The sequence below is a fragment of the Alnus glutinosa genome, chromosome 14 (genome assembly GCF_958979055.1).
Source record: "Alnus glutinosa chromosome 14, dhAlnGlut1.1, whole genome shotgun sequence".
Lineage (NCBI taxonomy): Eukaryota > Viridiplantae > Streptophyta > Magnoliopsida > Fagales > Betulaceae > Alnus > Alnus glutinosa.
Genome location: NC_084899.1, coordinates 2,782,501 through 2,799,489, shown reverse-complemented (window position 1 = coordinate 2,799,489; position 16,989 = coordinate 2,782,501). Strand labels below are relative to the sequence as shown.

General features: G+C 33.4%; 1 protein-coding gene and 1 pseudogene across 1 annotated transcript; one reads left to right on the top strand and one right to left on the bottom strand.

Annotated features, from left to right (window-relative positions):
- Positions 1–8,658: 8,658 nt before the first annotated feature.
- On the bottom strand, positions 8,659–9,177 carry LOC133857475 (hexokinase-1-like). Its single transcript, XM_062292746.1, has 2 exons — positions 9,100–9,177; positions 8,659–8,943 (listed from the first exon to the last, which is right to left on the bottom strand). The coding sequence occupies exons 1-2, from the start codon at positions 9,169–9,171 to the stop codon at positions 8,659–8,661; spliced, it is 357 nt and encodes a 118-aa protein (XP_062148730.1). The 5' UTR covers positions 9,172–9,177.
- Positions 9,178–12,143: 2,966 nt separating this feature from the next.
- LOC133857474 (receptor-like protein kinase HSL1) overlaps positions 12,144–16,989 on the top strand; it is a 17,173-nt pseudogene continuing 12,327 nt past the window's right edge.

The window sequence follows — 16,989 nt, the reverse complement described above, 5'->3', positions numbered from 1 at the left end:
TTGAACTCTCGTCCCAATTATGCGATCTGAAGCGCTTGAAACCATATACATAAAGACGTTAGACGTTGAAACCAATGGTCAATAATGAAACGGGAAACTTTGGACAAGAAAGAAAATTATATATATTCATCACTTTGATACTTTATGCTAAAAAGACATTAAATGTGGGACGTCCTATGCATATTGCAAGTAACCCGAGGGGAGAATGACTCATACCCACACCCAAAAGCCTTTTTATTAAAATTCTCCCACCCTTTAGTTTGCGGTGTGAATAGAATAGAAAAACAAAACAAATAAAAAGAAACAAATTAAGATGCGCACGCCTGAGAAACGTACCAGAAGAAGAAGAAAAGAAAAGAACGATTAAAGAATAAGAAGAGAATGGCATGAGTTTAAGGTAAGTAGAAATGATTAATTAAGGATTTTATGAAAATAATACGCCCAAAAATAAAGATTTTCAAAATGAAATGTATTTTGGTGTATATACATGAGCATATGTCTTATTTTCATTGATTCTCAAAGTAAATGAGAAATTTTAAATAAATCATGCAAATAGTGAATTGAGCTATATTTTGATACTGATTAGGCGTAATATTATATTTGATATAATGGTTCCATTGTGTAATTTATGTGGAATTTTATAAATGTGAATTGCATTGATTAATCTGGAAAGACATGGATTATTAAGGTGACATATGAGAATTTTATGATGAGATATGACATTGTGTTTTAACGAAATGGAAATTGACACCTTATGTATAATTTTCTGAATGATTCAGTTTATCTGTGAGCATTTTGATTATGATTTGAAAACTCTCTGTAGCATAATTAGATTTATAATTAAGCTCGGTACCAAAGCTAGTCCTTGTATAGGGCCGTCGAGCGTTAGATCTCAAATTTGAGGATCGTGCAACGATTTGTGCTTTGAAGGGGAGGCAACATGGCAATCGGTCATGTGTAAATCTCTCATTAATTATACAGGCGTGGATCCATGGCTAAATACTCCAAAGGAGAGTTGCTTTTTTTTTACTAAGAAAAGGTTTCAGTCCCAATACGGGGGCCGTACAACCCAGCCAAACGAAGTAAAAATGCTTGACAAAAAGTGTATGATATTTGGGAGATGGTTTTTAATATATTTGAATCATTGCATTATTTTATTTATTATAGTTTCGAAAGTATAATCCTGAATGAACTAACTTGCCTTGGGTACACTTATACTTTTATTTATTCATAAATTTGTTCTTGAAAATAACCTTTAAAAATATACTTGTACTATATATACATTCCGTAAAATTCTTTTGAAAATATTTTTTGCTTTTTTTGTTCTCAATTTGAAATATTATAACAAGCAGGCTCATGTACACAAAATATTCATGTTAAAATATTAATATCATGGTATGTAACTCATGTAAGTAAATGCATGCAAATGATATCATTTATACCTTCAATACATCATGTTCATTAGTTAGGATTCTCCTCCTAAAAAAAATAGTGGATTTTGCTAAGTGGAAATCTGAGGTTAATTATCAGTTTTAGCCATGGGTAGTGATTGTTGGGGGACTCTCAACCGACTCTCATCCCCCACTTTTCAATAAATAAATCACTTTTATTCAAAAAGTAATTTTTTTATTGTTTTATTTTAAATAAAAATAATTTATTTATTGAAAAGTGGAAGATGAGAGCCGGTTGGGAGTATCCACCGATCACTATCCTTCAGTCATTCATTACATATAGAGTAATGATAGACAGGGGCCATCTTGCCGGCCCCTGCCCGGCCCTTTCCCACGTGGAAAGGGCCTTTTGCCTTTTAATATATATATATATATATATATATATATATTTTAAAAAAAAAATGAAAATCAAATTTTGAAACCTGATTTAGGTCCATTCTATACCCATTTCTTCCCCAAACCATTTTCCCCCCAAATTTTTCCCTCCCTCTCTCTCTCCATCTCCTCTCCTCAACCCCACCGTGAGCCCGCCACCGTCGACCACTCCACTGTGCGTTCTCCATCTCCGGCCAAAATCCAACCACCATGCGTTCTCCATCTCCGGTTCGGCTCTGACGACCCAACCACCGTACTGCCATGAGCAGCCCGAGCCGAACCACCACCACCACCACTACCGCCGACGAGCCCATTCACCGTAAGGTTTTCTTAGTTTCTTTTTTTAGGGTTTAGGGTTTGATTTTCTCTCCAGATTTGGTTTTTTGAGTTGTTTTTGGGTGAGATTTGACTGATTCTTGGTCATTATTCCATGCCCTAGATCTTGAAAAGCCAATACCCAAAAGCTTGAGCTTCTAGATCCTTGAACCGGGGGTACAGATTTTTGCGTGGATTGGGGATCTCATCGAGCTCGATTCAGCTCATTGCCTTTCCAAGTAATCTCTCATTTCCCTGAAGGGAGGGATTTCGATGAATATGTTTTCTCTGTTAATTTAAAATTCAGAAGGTTTTTGTTATGTTTGTTTTCAGTCTTGACATGTACGGGGGCTGTATTAAAAAACAATCATATGAACCATTTCCCCTGTTTTACTTATACCCATCTTCTAGTGCTGCATCACCAGACCGAAACTTGAATTGTATGATTTTTTAGAAGAGGATGATCAAAAGCTGGCTGGTGTTTGATATGGACACAATTGTGACCATCTAGGCTCTGTTTTAGGCATTTATGTCCAACATGTGGTATCAGTCGGAAATCTCTGTTTTTTGGCATACATTTACATTGCTATTGGGTACCCTGACTCCTTGAGATTGAATACATGCAGCCAAGGAGGAACCACAGCCCATAAAGTGATTGATTTTAAGACCAAAACTGAAAATCCAACTACCCCATTTTTGGTTTTTTGAGTTGTTTTTTGATCTGCCTTTTTTAGTTGCTTGTTGTAATTTGTGGTTTTTTGCTATTGGGTTTCTGGTTATAAAATGTCATCTTACATGTTTGTTTATGCATTATTTGCTATAGGGTTTCTGCTAATAAAATTCCCTCTTCCTAAGTTCTGTTTTCTTTTGTTTTTTTTTTTAGTATGTTTCAAGAGAATGGATTATGTGAATGTATTAGTAGTTGGAACTGGTTGTATTTGGATCTTAGAGCAATAACATCCTTTCAATTCGTTGTTTAATGTTGTGTGTTTGGCAGGATTAGTGATTATTTGCTAATTTATTTTCTTTAGGAAACCGGAAGAATGTGGGAAATGAATGAAAGATGTTACTAAAAGTTTTTTTTTTTAGGTATTTTTTAGAATTTTTTTCTAACCTTTTTTTAGGTATCGATCTCTCCCATTTTTGGTTTTTTGAGTTGTTTTTTTATCTGCCTTTTTTAGTTGCTTGCCATGATTTGTGGTTTTTTGCGATTGGGTTTATGGTTATAAAATGCCCTCTTACATGTTTGTTTGTACATTGTTTGTGTTAAATCCGTCTTCAAACCATGATTTTTGCATCTCTCAAAACAGATTTTGAATCAAATCTGTGTAGACCCAAGAAAGTTCAAACTCAAATTGGAGACAGGGTATACGGAGATGTTTTTGGTTAGTTAAAAGGAGATGTACACATTCCTAGTTTGCTTTTCACTTGCAAGTTGTATGGCTGCTTGGTCTTGAGTCCCTAGTTCATTTCTTCATGTGATAACACTGTTATATGCAATTAAGAACTTTTGGAATTGGTTTTCAAGAAATGTTTGACTGTATGGGTATGTAACTAAAAATCTGTTCTTTGTTTTAATAGCATGTTCTGTTTCAGTTGTTCTCCTATATGAGGTGAGGCAGACAAGTTTGATGTTCAGTAATGGATATAATTGGTTTGCTTGGTTTATTGGTTGAATCAGGCTGAAGGTGCCAATGCAGCAGAGGACGAAGTTGAGTCTGAGAAGTCAATGTTTGAGGTGAATGATTAGGATGAAGGAGATGAAGATGCGAAATGGCATCATGGGAGAAAATGCATATTGGTTATGTCTTGATATTTTAGATGTTGGTTCAATGTTTTTTTGGTTATATATTAACATTCTGAAAAGAATACGAGTTTGACGTTGATTAATTGATGGGAACCATAGGCCGATCCTCATTTATTGGGATTTTGGTTTTGGAGTGTGTATAACGTTTTGACATGGTTTATTAGAATTCTGAAGTAAATGCTCAAATGCATTACATTGTATACCTCTGGTTTGCAGCTTTGCAATCCAAATATGAAGAAATGCCATTTTCTATCTTTAATCGTTTGTCTTATTTCTTATGCAATTCGAACCAACTGCTTATGTATTTAAAAAAAAAAAAAAAAAATGCAATTCAAGCTTCATTTTTTTAACTTTACAATTGGAATTTTTCTGAATCTCTTCTGCCATAGCTTTTCAGATTAAATATTCAGTTTTTTTGGGTGGAGTATAGATTGTGCTTTTGATGCTAATTGCTGTACTTCTTTTTCAATTTTGGCAGCAGAAAGGATGGCTGAAAGATGCTTTATATTGGTTCGAAAATATAATGATCACTATGGCCTACTTTATAACTAGCATGATTACAAACCAAACTTCAAGAGAGCGAAATTAAATTTCAATTACACACCATACTACACTTGTTCACCAATCACAAAATAACATTCCTCTAAAAAAAAGAAAAAGAAAAAAGAAGTCACTACATTACAATCATTAACTAGCTAACATATCACAATACAATACATCCCAACTTGATACAGATCTCTAATTTTCTTTCAGTTTAACATTAAGTTCATCTAGATCCACCATATTCACTAAGGTAAAAAACTAAAAGCAAAATGACTACTACTATCGTAATCCGAAACATCTTCCCATTAATTTAACACAACCCAACTCCCTTCGAAGTTTTAACATATTGATCATTAAATTTTGTTTCAATCAGCTTCTCAAGTTTAACATACTGATCATTATATTTTGTTTCAATTAATTTCTCAAGCCTATCCCCTATCTTCTTTTCTTCTATCTTCTATGACTTTTAGTCGTTCCATTATTTTCGTCTCATACGTAGTCATTTCTTGATCAGCCCATGCAAAATAATCACAATCACCATTTTTCTGCATGAAAAAATAAGAGTAAAAAATGTCATCACCTACTAGCGTAGAAAGTATAACACAATCTTAATTTCAAAAAGTACTTTATAATTTTCAGTCATACCACTTTTTGGCTGTATTGGACTCGGTCCAAGAGTACCTTACGCGTGCAAGTACTCCACATTTACATAATGGAATAGAAACATAGCGAAATACGTCATTAGTGTTTCAAAATTCCAAAAACAAAACTCATATTAACTAACCAAAAATATCTCCATATACCATGTCTCCAATTTGAGTTCGAACTTACTTGGGCTACACAGATTTGATTCAAAATCTGTTTTGAGTGATGCAAAAATCATGGTTTGAAGACGGATTTAACACATAAACAATGCATAAACAAACATGTAAGTGGGCATTTTATAACCACAAACCCAATCGCAAAAACCACAAATCACAGCAAGCAACTAAAAATGGAGATCAAAAAACAACTCAAAAAACCAGAAATGGGGGAGATCGATACCTAGAAAAAGAAGGTTAGAAAAAAAATTCTAAAAAATACCTAAAACAAAAAAACTTTTAGTAACATCTTTCATTCATTTCCCACATTCTTCCGGTTTCCTAAAGAAAATAAATTAGCAAATAATCACTAATCCAGCCAAACACATAACATAAAACAGCGAATTGAAAGGATGTTATTGCTCTAAGATCCAAATACAACTAGTTCCAACTACTGATACATCCACATAATCCATTCTCTTGAAAAATACTAAAAAAAAAACACACAAAAGATAACAGAACTTAGTAAGAGGGCATTTTATTAGCAGAAACTCAATAGCAAAAAACCACAAATCACAGCAAGCAACTAAAAAAGGCAGATAAAAAAACAACGCAAAAAACCAGAAATGGGGGAGATCGCTACTGGTGCCGAAAATGGGAGAGATCTAGGCCGGAAATGAGGGAAATGGTCGCCAGTACTGTGAGAGCCAAAACTCAGCCAACTTTGTCCCACCAATTCCTGCATTTTATCAGCCAAATCTCAACGAAAAACAACTAAAAAAAACCGGATTTGGAGAGAAAATAAAAAAAAAATGAAAAATGAAAAAAGAAACTAAGAACACCTTATGGTGAATGGGCTCGTCGGCGATGGTGGTGGTTCGGCTCGGGCTGCTCCTGGAGGTACGGTGGTTGGGTCGTCGAAGCCGAACCGGAGATGGAGAACGCATGGTGGTGGGTTTTGGCCGGAGATGGAGAACGCACAGTGGAGTGGTCGACAGTGGCTGGCTCACGGTGGGGTTGAGGAGAGAAGATGGAGAGAGGGAGGGAAAATTTTGGGGGAAAAATGGTTTGGGGAAGAAATGGGTATAGAATGGACCTAAATCAAGTTTCAAAATTTGATTTTCGTTTGTTTTTTTTTTATTTTTTTTTTAATATATATATTAAAAGGCAAAAGGCCCTTTCCACGTAGAAAAAGACCGGGCAGGGGCCGGCAAGATGACCCCTGCCTATCATTACTCTTACATATATATATATATATATATATATATATATATATATATATATATATGAATGGTTGTATACGAGTCATGTCCACAAGGATCGGAGAAAGTCTAAAAAGAAACATCTAAAAAATGGGACAGTTTGATTAATTGGTCCGATCAACCACCATCAACTATCATGTGATGTGATGGCCATGATATTGGTAATGAAACATAAAGATTGCTGAATAAGAAAATATTTTATAGGGACCTAGGTGCAAAGAATATAAAATGGTATTGAGAATCAAATTAAATCATATTTAATTGCATTACAATCAATTCTGAAATCAAATCTCATAATAACAAATCTTACAATATTTTCTAACAAAACACTTAAAAGAAGAATTTAAATAACAATACAAATCTAAAAGATAGTTTTCTAATCATTTTGGGACTCGTAACAATATATAGCAGTAATTATAAGGACAAAAACTAGCTACAAATTAATTTAATAAACTGATAAATATCTTAAAACATATGAGAAACACATGTAACTTTTAATAAACTTTACCAGTTTTAACTTTTCGTTTGTTTTTATTTTTGTTCTTCTTTCTTTTCTTTTTCCATTTTTTTTTTTTTTAAAAAAAAACTTTCTTCTTCTAACTTAACCCCTCTCTCAAAAGTCAAAAACAAGCCGTAAATGCAGTGCAGCAGGTTTTTTTTTTTTTTTTTTTCGAAGTTTTTTTTTTATCACGAAAAAAAAAAAAAAAAAAAACCCGATGCATGGTTTTTTGTTAGAATTGTTTTTTTTTTTTTTCCAGTTTTTTTTTTTTTTTTTTTTTTTATATTTTTTTTGCAAAAACTTGGGAAAAAAAAAATCATTCTTGTTAAGTTGTCATCCCATGTGGGTGGATTATGTTTGCCATTATTCTCTAGGTAATCAAACAGAGCGCATTATGTTTTCCATTATTTTCTAGGTAATCAACAGAGCGCATTATGTATTCCTTTTCCAATAATAGTTTTCTCGACGATAGTAATGATGCCATATCTTTGAAAGTAATCAAGTCAAGCATAGAAACTTGGTATGATTCGGGTAGAGATAAAAAATTTTGGACATGTGTCGGTGTTTGAGAGAGAAAATTTTACGAGTGAGGACTTAACCGTAAAAAACTCTGTTAATTATATTAAAAAAAATAATTAAAACACATTTTTTTTTAATTGCATGTGCTTTTTACATGTATTTTTAATAGCTTAAATGACATATGTCGCTTTTAGATACTAGTTTATATGAATTTCTTACAAACCAGTTTGCAAAAAATTTGTGTCCTTCAAAAATTGTCTCCCACATGTGAGAGGGACACATGACAATTTATTAGATTGGGTTTCCAATTTTTATGAAATTTTTGTCCAATTTGTAGAATTTGTAGTATATATATATTTTTTTTATTTAAAATCGTTCTTATCTTCTTCTTGTTTTCTCTTAATTTGTTTTTTCAAAAGATATGTAGAATTCATTTCTACTACAAGACATTTAGTTTCAACAGATGATATAGTGTTGAGCTACATATAATTCATTTAGTGTAGAATTTAATTTGCACAAAATGAAATTTACTTTATTCTAAATATTATTTTTAATAAACGAACTTAGTTGACTTCTTGGTTTTAACTTTAAGGTGGGTTCTCCAACAACAAAATTCAAAACGAAAAAATACTCTACATAAAATACAACAAAATAGTAAGAAATAGGCCAAAAATTGACTTGGTTCTCTTAGAAAGGCCACATAAAGCGATAACTGAAACGGCAACCAAACGGATGCCAAAGAAGGATAAGCATTAATAGTTTCCGAATAAAACCTGTCCAAGAGGAGGACCAATCTTCGGTAGCATAAGTTTCTGCAACAAGATCAAACTACAAAAACATAAGGAGACTAAAACCCATAGAAACCAAAAAAAAAAAAAAGGCAACAAAATACATAAAGAGTATCAGCAAAACACACAACAAGACACCTCAAACTAGAAGCATCGGCGGAAGAAGGCGACAAAAGGGTGGGGCGTGGGAGCAATGCGCGAACTAGTGAGATCCACATGCGGGAACTTGAGGGCCAGACAGAGGTGCGCAGAGAGGTGACAGGGTAGAGAGACCAAGGAAGACGGTAGTGAGGTGCTTCTCAGTAGTTGCGACTAACGTAAAGTGACATATCGACCTCCTCCCCCAACAACTCCTTGAGTGTACTCTCCATACAGCTGCTGAATTTAGAGTAGTGTTCATACAACCCCCCATCCATGGCTATCACCCCCTTCTGCTTCTCCCCATCCCTCATCGTGTCTCTTCCCAATTTCTTCAGGATGCCAAAGATCCCAGCAGCAGAGAGACGGGCTCCTCGTGTAGCAACAATGTCGCAGACCTCCACAATGACTCTTCTCATTTTCATTTTCAGGGAGGTATTAGATATCTATCCACAGGAAGAACATTCACATATAAGAAAACCCTTAAAATAATGTCTATGTGACCTTAAGAATACAAATTGGTGTGGGAAAGATCTGCTTGTTTTAATTAAAACGCCCTCACAAAAACATCTTAACATAAAAGTTTAGGCAGGTATCTTTACCTCTAAGACATCCTTCAATTTGCTCCCAACCACTCTTAGATCTGAAGACGTGTCATGGTGCATTGCAGACATGTCTGGGGTCCTGCATATTTTACATCATCAATGTATGAACTCTTGAGCTTCCAGCCCATCAGAAAATTTATGGGCAATGCATCCATGTGATGCAAATGCAAAGAAATATAACAATAACAGAGGCAAAAAAATGTATATAAATTACAGTGTAATTTTAATAGCGCCATGGCATAAAAGTTAACGAAGAGACAACTCAAAACAAAGTCAAACAAGTGATACAGCAGTGAATGTTTCATTCAACTTCATGTCTTCATCCCTCTGCCCCTCATTTTCCTTCCAGACTCCAATACTCTAAAAAAATGTCCTACATAACAGTTTTTAGTCATATGGGATTATAAAATTATGAGATGGGCTGCACCCAATGGCAAGCAAAAATAACAAATAACTATACGTTCTCAACTTCCATTTAAAATTTTGACGAAAACCATCACGTCAGCACCGATAATAAAATAAAAAGTGTCTCTCATAACAAAAATATAACATTAAAAAAAAAACAAAAAAGACTAAATATAAAAAATAATAAAAACAAAAAAGTATTAAAAAAAAATGAAAAAAAAAAAAAAAACATGGGGGTTGTCAGCCACCCCCTCAAGCCAGCCAAAGGATGGGAGAGGCCGAACCATCTCTTGATTCTCTTTGGGCTTGAGGGTGGTTTGGCTTGGAGCATTGGGAGTGGTTCGGGCACCCGAAATTCTGCCCAAAGGAGGTGGCTCAACCACCTCCATGGCCTTGAGGGTGGTTTGTTCCGGAGCATTGGGGGGGGGGGGGGGGGGGGGGGGGGGGGTTCTCTTTCTTTTTATATATTTTATTTTTTAATATAGGGGACGCTGGTCATTTTATTATTAGTGTTGACGTGGCGGATTGACGATTCCCATCAAAATTCCAAACGGAAGGGAGTTATTTGTCATTTTTGCTTATCACAAAAAGTTTTAAACCACTTTTATACTCTAGAGAGCTATTTCCAAATCGGTGCAACTACAAGAACTGATTTTGTATTTATCCTTAAAATTATAAAACTTTCCATAAATTTTAGTTTGAAGGAGGTCCCATTGCCATGCGGATAAAAAATGAAGATGAAAAAATGCAATTAGTATAAATTCCAGACAATGAACAACTGCAGCTTTACAGTCGTAGTCCCTACCAATGGTGAAGTTATCATTTTAATCAGCGTAATAAGCAGCAACGAGAACAAGTTTTAACCCTCCACAATCTATGTTCATTACCAGACCACCATGGAATTATATCTGCCCATGTATACAAAACCTTTATAACCCCTGTCAAGCCCAGCAGGAACCAATCTATTGGATGATATATGGATAATAAATGGCTTAGTTTTGTTGACTTGGTACGAGATTGGTTTAGGTTGCATAAATGGCAGGTCGAACCAGAAGTTCATCCTACATTTTATACCGATTCGTGCTGGAAATTGTTCGAAAAATATGTTTCTCGTTGTCGGAATTGTCTTGAAAGCAAAGGCCCACCATTTAAAGTGCGTCGAAAAACTTCCACATGTTTCCTCAAAGGCGTGCTGTTTTATTCCATTTTCTCTTTGAAAAAAACAAACAAGGAATGTCTCTTTCCGTGAATGTTCAATGCTATCTTTTCCATTTTTTCACGTTACGGTAGGTAAGAACATTCTTAATAGTCTCCCTAAAATAGTTAAAACATTTAAAAATTACTTTCAGCAGCTTCACCAATTTAATCAAAAATATTTGGTGAGTAAACTGATAAGTACTATTCAGTCCCTAAATCATTAAAAAACTATAAAAATTATCATTTCTCTTTCTTTTTTTCTTTTTTCTTTTTTTCCTCCTTTCTCTCATACAAATTAGCTAGTCTCAGCACAATCCTGTTAGGAAAAAACAAATTTTCAAAAATATAACTGTTAGGATAAGACAAATATTCATAAATATGACCGTTAGGAAAAGATAAATTTTTAAAAATATGACCGTTTGAATAAGACAAATATTCAAAAATATGACCATTAGGAAAAGACAAACATTCAAAAAAGATTAAATAGAGAAAGAATAAAGAAATCTAAAAAAGTATTATTTAAATAGAATAATGATAGTGAATAGTAAAAAAAAAAAAAGAGGCTGCTTAGAATGTTTTAAAAAAGCAGTTCACCAGAATAGAAAAAAATAGTTTTTAACTATTTTAACTAGTAAAATGTGGTGAGACTATTAGGAATGCTTAAAAAGAGAAGTTATAATAAATTGTCCTTACTATTAGCCCATTTTACGTACTTCTTTGCTATCAGAATTTTTTGTTAAATTAAACCTGGTAGCAAGGAGACCCACAACCTGGGTCTCGATGGAGGATGCCCAACCGTTGGGTCTCCTTGGAGTGGAGACTCACATCGCCGGTGGGTCACCATGGAGGAGACCCAGCCATTGAGTGTCGGTAGGCCGCACGTGGGTTAGTCTTTGCAGATTTATTTATTTTTCATATTGTTATTTTCACGCATTTTATCGAGGGTATAATGGACATTTCATGCGTTTGCTGTCTATGTTAACAAAAAAATTCTAACAGCAAGATCAATCGTTACTTTTTAAAGTTTCAAGAGTGCATTGCAATTAAGGTATAAGTTTAAGAGGCAAGTTTAAATTTTCCTTAAGTAAATGTTTAACCTGGCTCTAATGCGAGTAATTCTAGAGGTTACATTTATGTTCTTTTAAAAATAATATAACTTTTAAAATTATAATTTAATTTATAATAAAATGGGCGTGGGTGTAGCATTTTCCTTCCAGGATTGTTAGTGATCGAATGAGTGAAAGCCGGAATGGTTAAAGAACGTCTATAATGCTCATCTTTAATTCCGTACGAGACAATATTTATTTATTTATTTTGTTTTTGAGCTCGATCAGCAAGACTTCAAAAGTAATAAACTTATGGTCAACGTCTCTGCTTAATTCCCAGGAAAGAATTGCCAAAGTGACCCTCGTAGAATTTTCGACGTCTAACGTCTTTATATGGTTTCACTTTCACGCGTTTTTAGCGCATCATTGAAACCAGAGTTCAACCTCCAAATGACGAACACAACCAAAAAATCCATCAAACTCTCTTTCTACACGAGCCTCTTCCTTCTCCTCTTCAGCCATGCAACCTCTGATCAGCTCCATGATCAAGAGCACGCAGTTCTACTGAAGCTACAGCAACACTGGCAAAACCCCCAGCCCCTCAGCCATTGGACCTCATCAAACTCATCCTCCCACTGTATCTGGCCAGAGATCACCTGCAGTACCGATGGCTCATCAGTCACCAGACTATCCCTCCAAAACATGAATATCACCGGAACAGTCCCACCCTTCATCTGTGACCTCAACAACCTCACAACCCTTGACCTTTCATACAACTATATGCCTCTAATGAGTTCCCACGACCTCTCTACAACTGCTCCAATCTCCAATATCTCGACCTCTCCCAGAACTACTTTGCCGGCACGGTCCCTGATGACATTCACCGCATGGCTCAGCTTCGCCTGCTCAACCTTGGAGCCAACAGCTTCTCCGGAAACATCCCAGCATCCACTACAAAAATACAAGCATTTTGACGCGTGTCTACAGTACCCGTTACTGTAGACACGCGTCCAATTTGACACGTGTCTTTGGAGACACGTGTCTAATTGTACAGCCGTCCAAAATGGACACGTGTATTTAATACACGTGTCAAATTGGACACGCGTATTTAATACACGTGTCCAATTGGACACGTGTCTAAATACACGCGTCCAATTGGACGCGCGTATTTAATACGCATGTCCAATTGGACACGTGTAATAATACACGTGTCCATTTGGACACGAGTATTTCATAAGCGTGTCCAATTTGACACGTGTAATAATACATGTGTCCATTTGGACACGAGTATTTAATACGCGTGTCCAATTGGACACGTGTATTAAATACACGTGTCCAATTTGACACGTGTCAAACAGTTATTTTTTGTCAAATATATATTAAAAAAAAAAAAATCTGTGTCGTATTAATTTTTTTTAAAAAAAAAAAAAAAAAAAAAAAAAAAAAAAAAAAAAAAAACTCCTTATCTTATTAATCATACAAATCTTTGAAAATACGGTGTACATAACTTATACACATAAAATTAGGTTTGAAAGCTATATGCTATATGTAAATTTTATGGTTGGAATTTATACTTTTTAGGTTCCTTATTTATATATATATATAGTATACTAATAAGTACGTAAACCCTAACCTAATTTACATATTGTACTATATGCATAATTAAACAAATTTGGTGCTATATATCTAATTAAACCAAATAGTTCAAATTAGGGTTTAGTTTTGTACACCATCTACGTTTAGAAACAAAAAAAAAAAAATTTAAACATAACAAAGTTAAAAAACCTATAATTAATACTATATATATAGATATGCATGCATGTAAACGGTTTAGAAACTATATACAGTAACCTTGCTGTTTATGGCTATATATAGTAATGCAATTATTTTAAGAGTTCTGCGCTACATAATGAATTAAATACTTATAGTTTAGTCCCTCATATAGTACATACATTTAGGGTTTATGGCTATATATAGTACATACACTTAGGGTTAGGGTTTATAGCTATATATAGTATATATAGTATATACACTTAAGGCTAGGGTTTATACCTATATATAGTATATATACTTAGGATTATGGTTTATCGATATATATAGTATATACACTTAGGGTTTGGGTTTTAGGGTTTATAGGTATATATAATATATACACTTAGGGCTATGGGTTATAATTTAATTGATTTTACATTTAATGAATAATAATGTCAATATATTTTTCACGTATCATTATTGTACACTTTTAAATATATATATATATATATATATATATATATATATATATATATATATATATATATATATATATATATATATATATATATATATATTAAATCATGAACAGTTCAAAATTAGATTGTTCCGATATATATAGTATATACACTTAAACTTAGGATTTATAGCTATATATAGTATACATACTTAGGGTTAGGGTTTATCGCTATATATAGTATATACACTTAGGGTTAGGGTTTATAGCTATATATAGTATATATACTTAGGGTTAAGGTTTATCGCTATATATAGTATATACACTTAGGGTTAGGGTTTTATGGTGTATAGGTATATATAATATATACACTTAAAGCTATGGGTTATAATTTAATTGATTTTACATTTTATGAATAATAATGTCAATATATTTTTCATGTGTTATTATTGTACACTTTTAAATATATATATTAAATCACGAGCAGTTCAAAATTAGATTGTTCCGATATATATAGTACATATACTTAGGATTATGATTTATAGCTATGTATATAGTACATGTATTTAGGGTTAGAGTTTATCGCTATATATAGTATATACACTTAGGGTTAGGGTTTATAGGTATATATAATATATACACTTAAAGCGATGGGTTATAATTTAATTGATTTTACATTTTATGAATAATAATGTCAATATATTTTTCATGTGTTATTATTGTACACTTTTAAATATATATATTAAATCATGAGCAGTTCAAAATTAGATTGTTCCGATATATATAGTACATATACTTAGGATTATGATTTATAGCTATATATATATAGTACATGTACTTAGGGTTATGGTATATATATATATATAGTATATACTTTTGGACAGAGGATTAGGGTTAGGGTTTATGACTATATACAGTACGTACCCTTAGGATTATAGTTTATAGCTATATATAGTCTATGCACTTAGGGTTAGAGTTTAATTTTATGGTTAGGTTTTAGTTTTTATTTTTTATTTAGGGTTTAATATAGTATATATACTTAGTGTTAGAGTTTAATTTTAGGGTTAGGGTTTAGTTTTAAATTATAGTTTACGGTTTAGTTTTAGCGCGTAAGGTTTAGCTATATGTACGGTATATACATTTAGGGCTGCATGGGTTTGTATTTTTTTTTTATGTGGTTAAATTATATAAATACATATATATAATTTTTTTTTTATATAAATTATATATATATATTATATTTAAATACACGTCCCGGATTGGACACGTGTACTCAGTACACGTGCCCAATCCTTTGGCCAGGACAGTTGCGCGGGAGTTCTCCCGCGCGCCACCTGGCCAAAACAGGCGTACGTCTATATGTGTGTATATATATATATATATAAATTTTAAAATTCAAATAATAATATATTAAATATATATATATATATATCAAAAAATTAATATAATAATATATTAAATATATATATATATATATATATCGGAAATGGGTAGCTTCCAGAGGAAGCTACCCATTTCTGATCACTCTCTCTCTCTCTCTCTCTCTCTCTCTCCGTCGACACATACAGCCGCACCGGACAGCTCCCGGCCACCGCGATCCGCCCTTCCCGCCGGTGAGACGCCCTCTCTCCACCTCTCCTCTGCTCGATTCTCGGTCTCTCTCTCTCTAATATCTCGCTCCGTCTCTCCCTCTCTCTCTACCTTTCTCTCTCTATCTCTCTCTTCCTCTCTATCTCTTTCTCTCTTTGTCTACCTCTCTCTCTCTATCTCCCTCTTCCTCTCTATCTCTTTCTCTCTCTCTCTCTCTCTCTCTCTCTCTCTCTCTCTCTCTCTCTCTCTCTCTGTGTGTATCTCTCCCTATCTCTCTCTGCCTCTCTCTCAGTATACTCTCTCTCTCCCTATCTCTCTCTGTATCTCTATGTCTCTCTCTCTCTCTCTCCCTATCTCTCTCTGCCTCTATCTCTCTCGGCCTCCTTCTCTCTCTGTATCTCTACGTCTCTGTCTCTCTCTCTGTGTAATAATATGAAGTTAGTTTTTTGTAATTTTGTGTTTTTTATTTTTGCTGATAGTATTAATTTGTTCCTCCCAAAAAATGCAGGTACAAAAAATACAACAATCAGTAGTATATTACATCACAGAGTACAGGATTGTGAGTAATTTTCAAAATTTGTTTCCTACATTTTTTTGCTATAATAAATTTCAAATGTTTCACTGTATTTATTTATATATTTTTCTTAATTGTTTATCATTGCAGTATTACTATATATTGTTGTATCATTTTTTTGATTTTTCTGTGGTTGGTTATTATGCATGGAAAATATGCATGCGTACAGTTGTATGTTTTTTGGTAATATATTTTACCATTTACAAATTTGTGTTGTTATTATCATTTTCGACAATTATCATATTTTGGTTTTTGGGAATTCTATAAAACCAAAATCTGGCAAAATGACTCAACAAAATGATCCTCATATAGAAAATCACTTTTTAAAAATAAAATTATGGAATTGTTTAAACTAAAATTGAAACAAGTATATCGTACTATTCCTTTTTGGTATTTTCTTAAAAAAACAGTTTGAGAAACATAAAATGACCCAAAATATTTAATTTATGACCAAAAACCCTTAAAAAAAAAAAAAACCAAAAAACCAAGCTCCTTAACCTTAAACCATTAAAAAAAAAAAAAACACCCTAACCATAAACCCTAAATCCTAAACCCTTTACAAAAAGCAAAACCCTAACCCTAAAGCCCAAACCCTATAACAAAACAAAAACTCTAACCCTAACCCTAAACCATTTTTTTTAAAAAAAATACCCTAACACCCTAACCCTAAACACTAAATTCATAACCGTAAACCCTAAGCCCTAACCCTAAACACGGAACAATAAACCCTTTTTATATAAAAAAAAGAAACACCCTAAACCCATATTTGTTTTTGTTTTTTTAAAAAAGAACATTCAACTCTTAAAACAAAACAAAAACCCTAACCCAAAAAAAAAAACTAAAACCCTCTAAACCCTTAAGAAAAA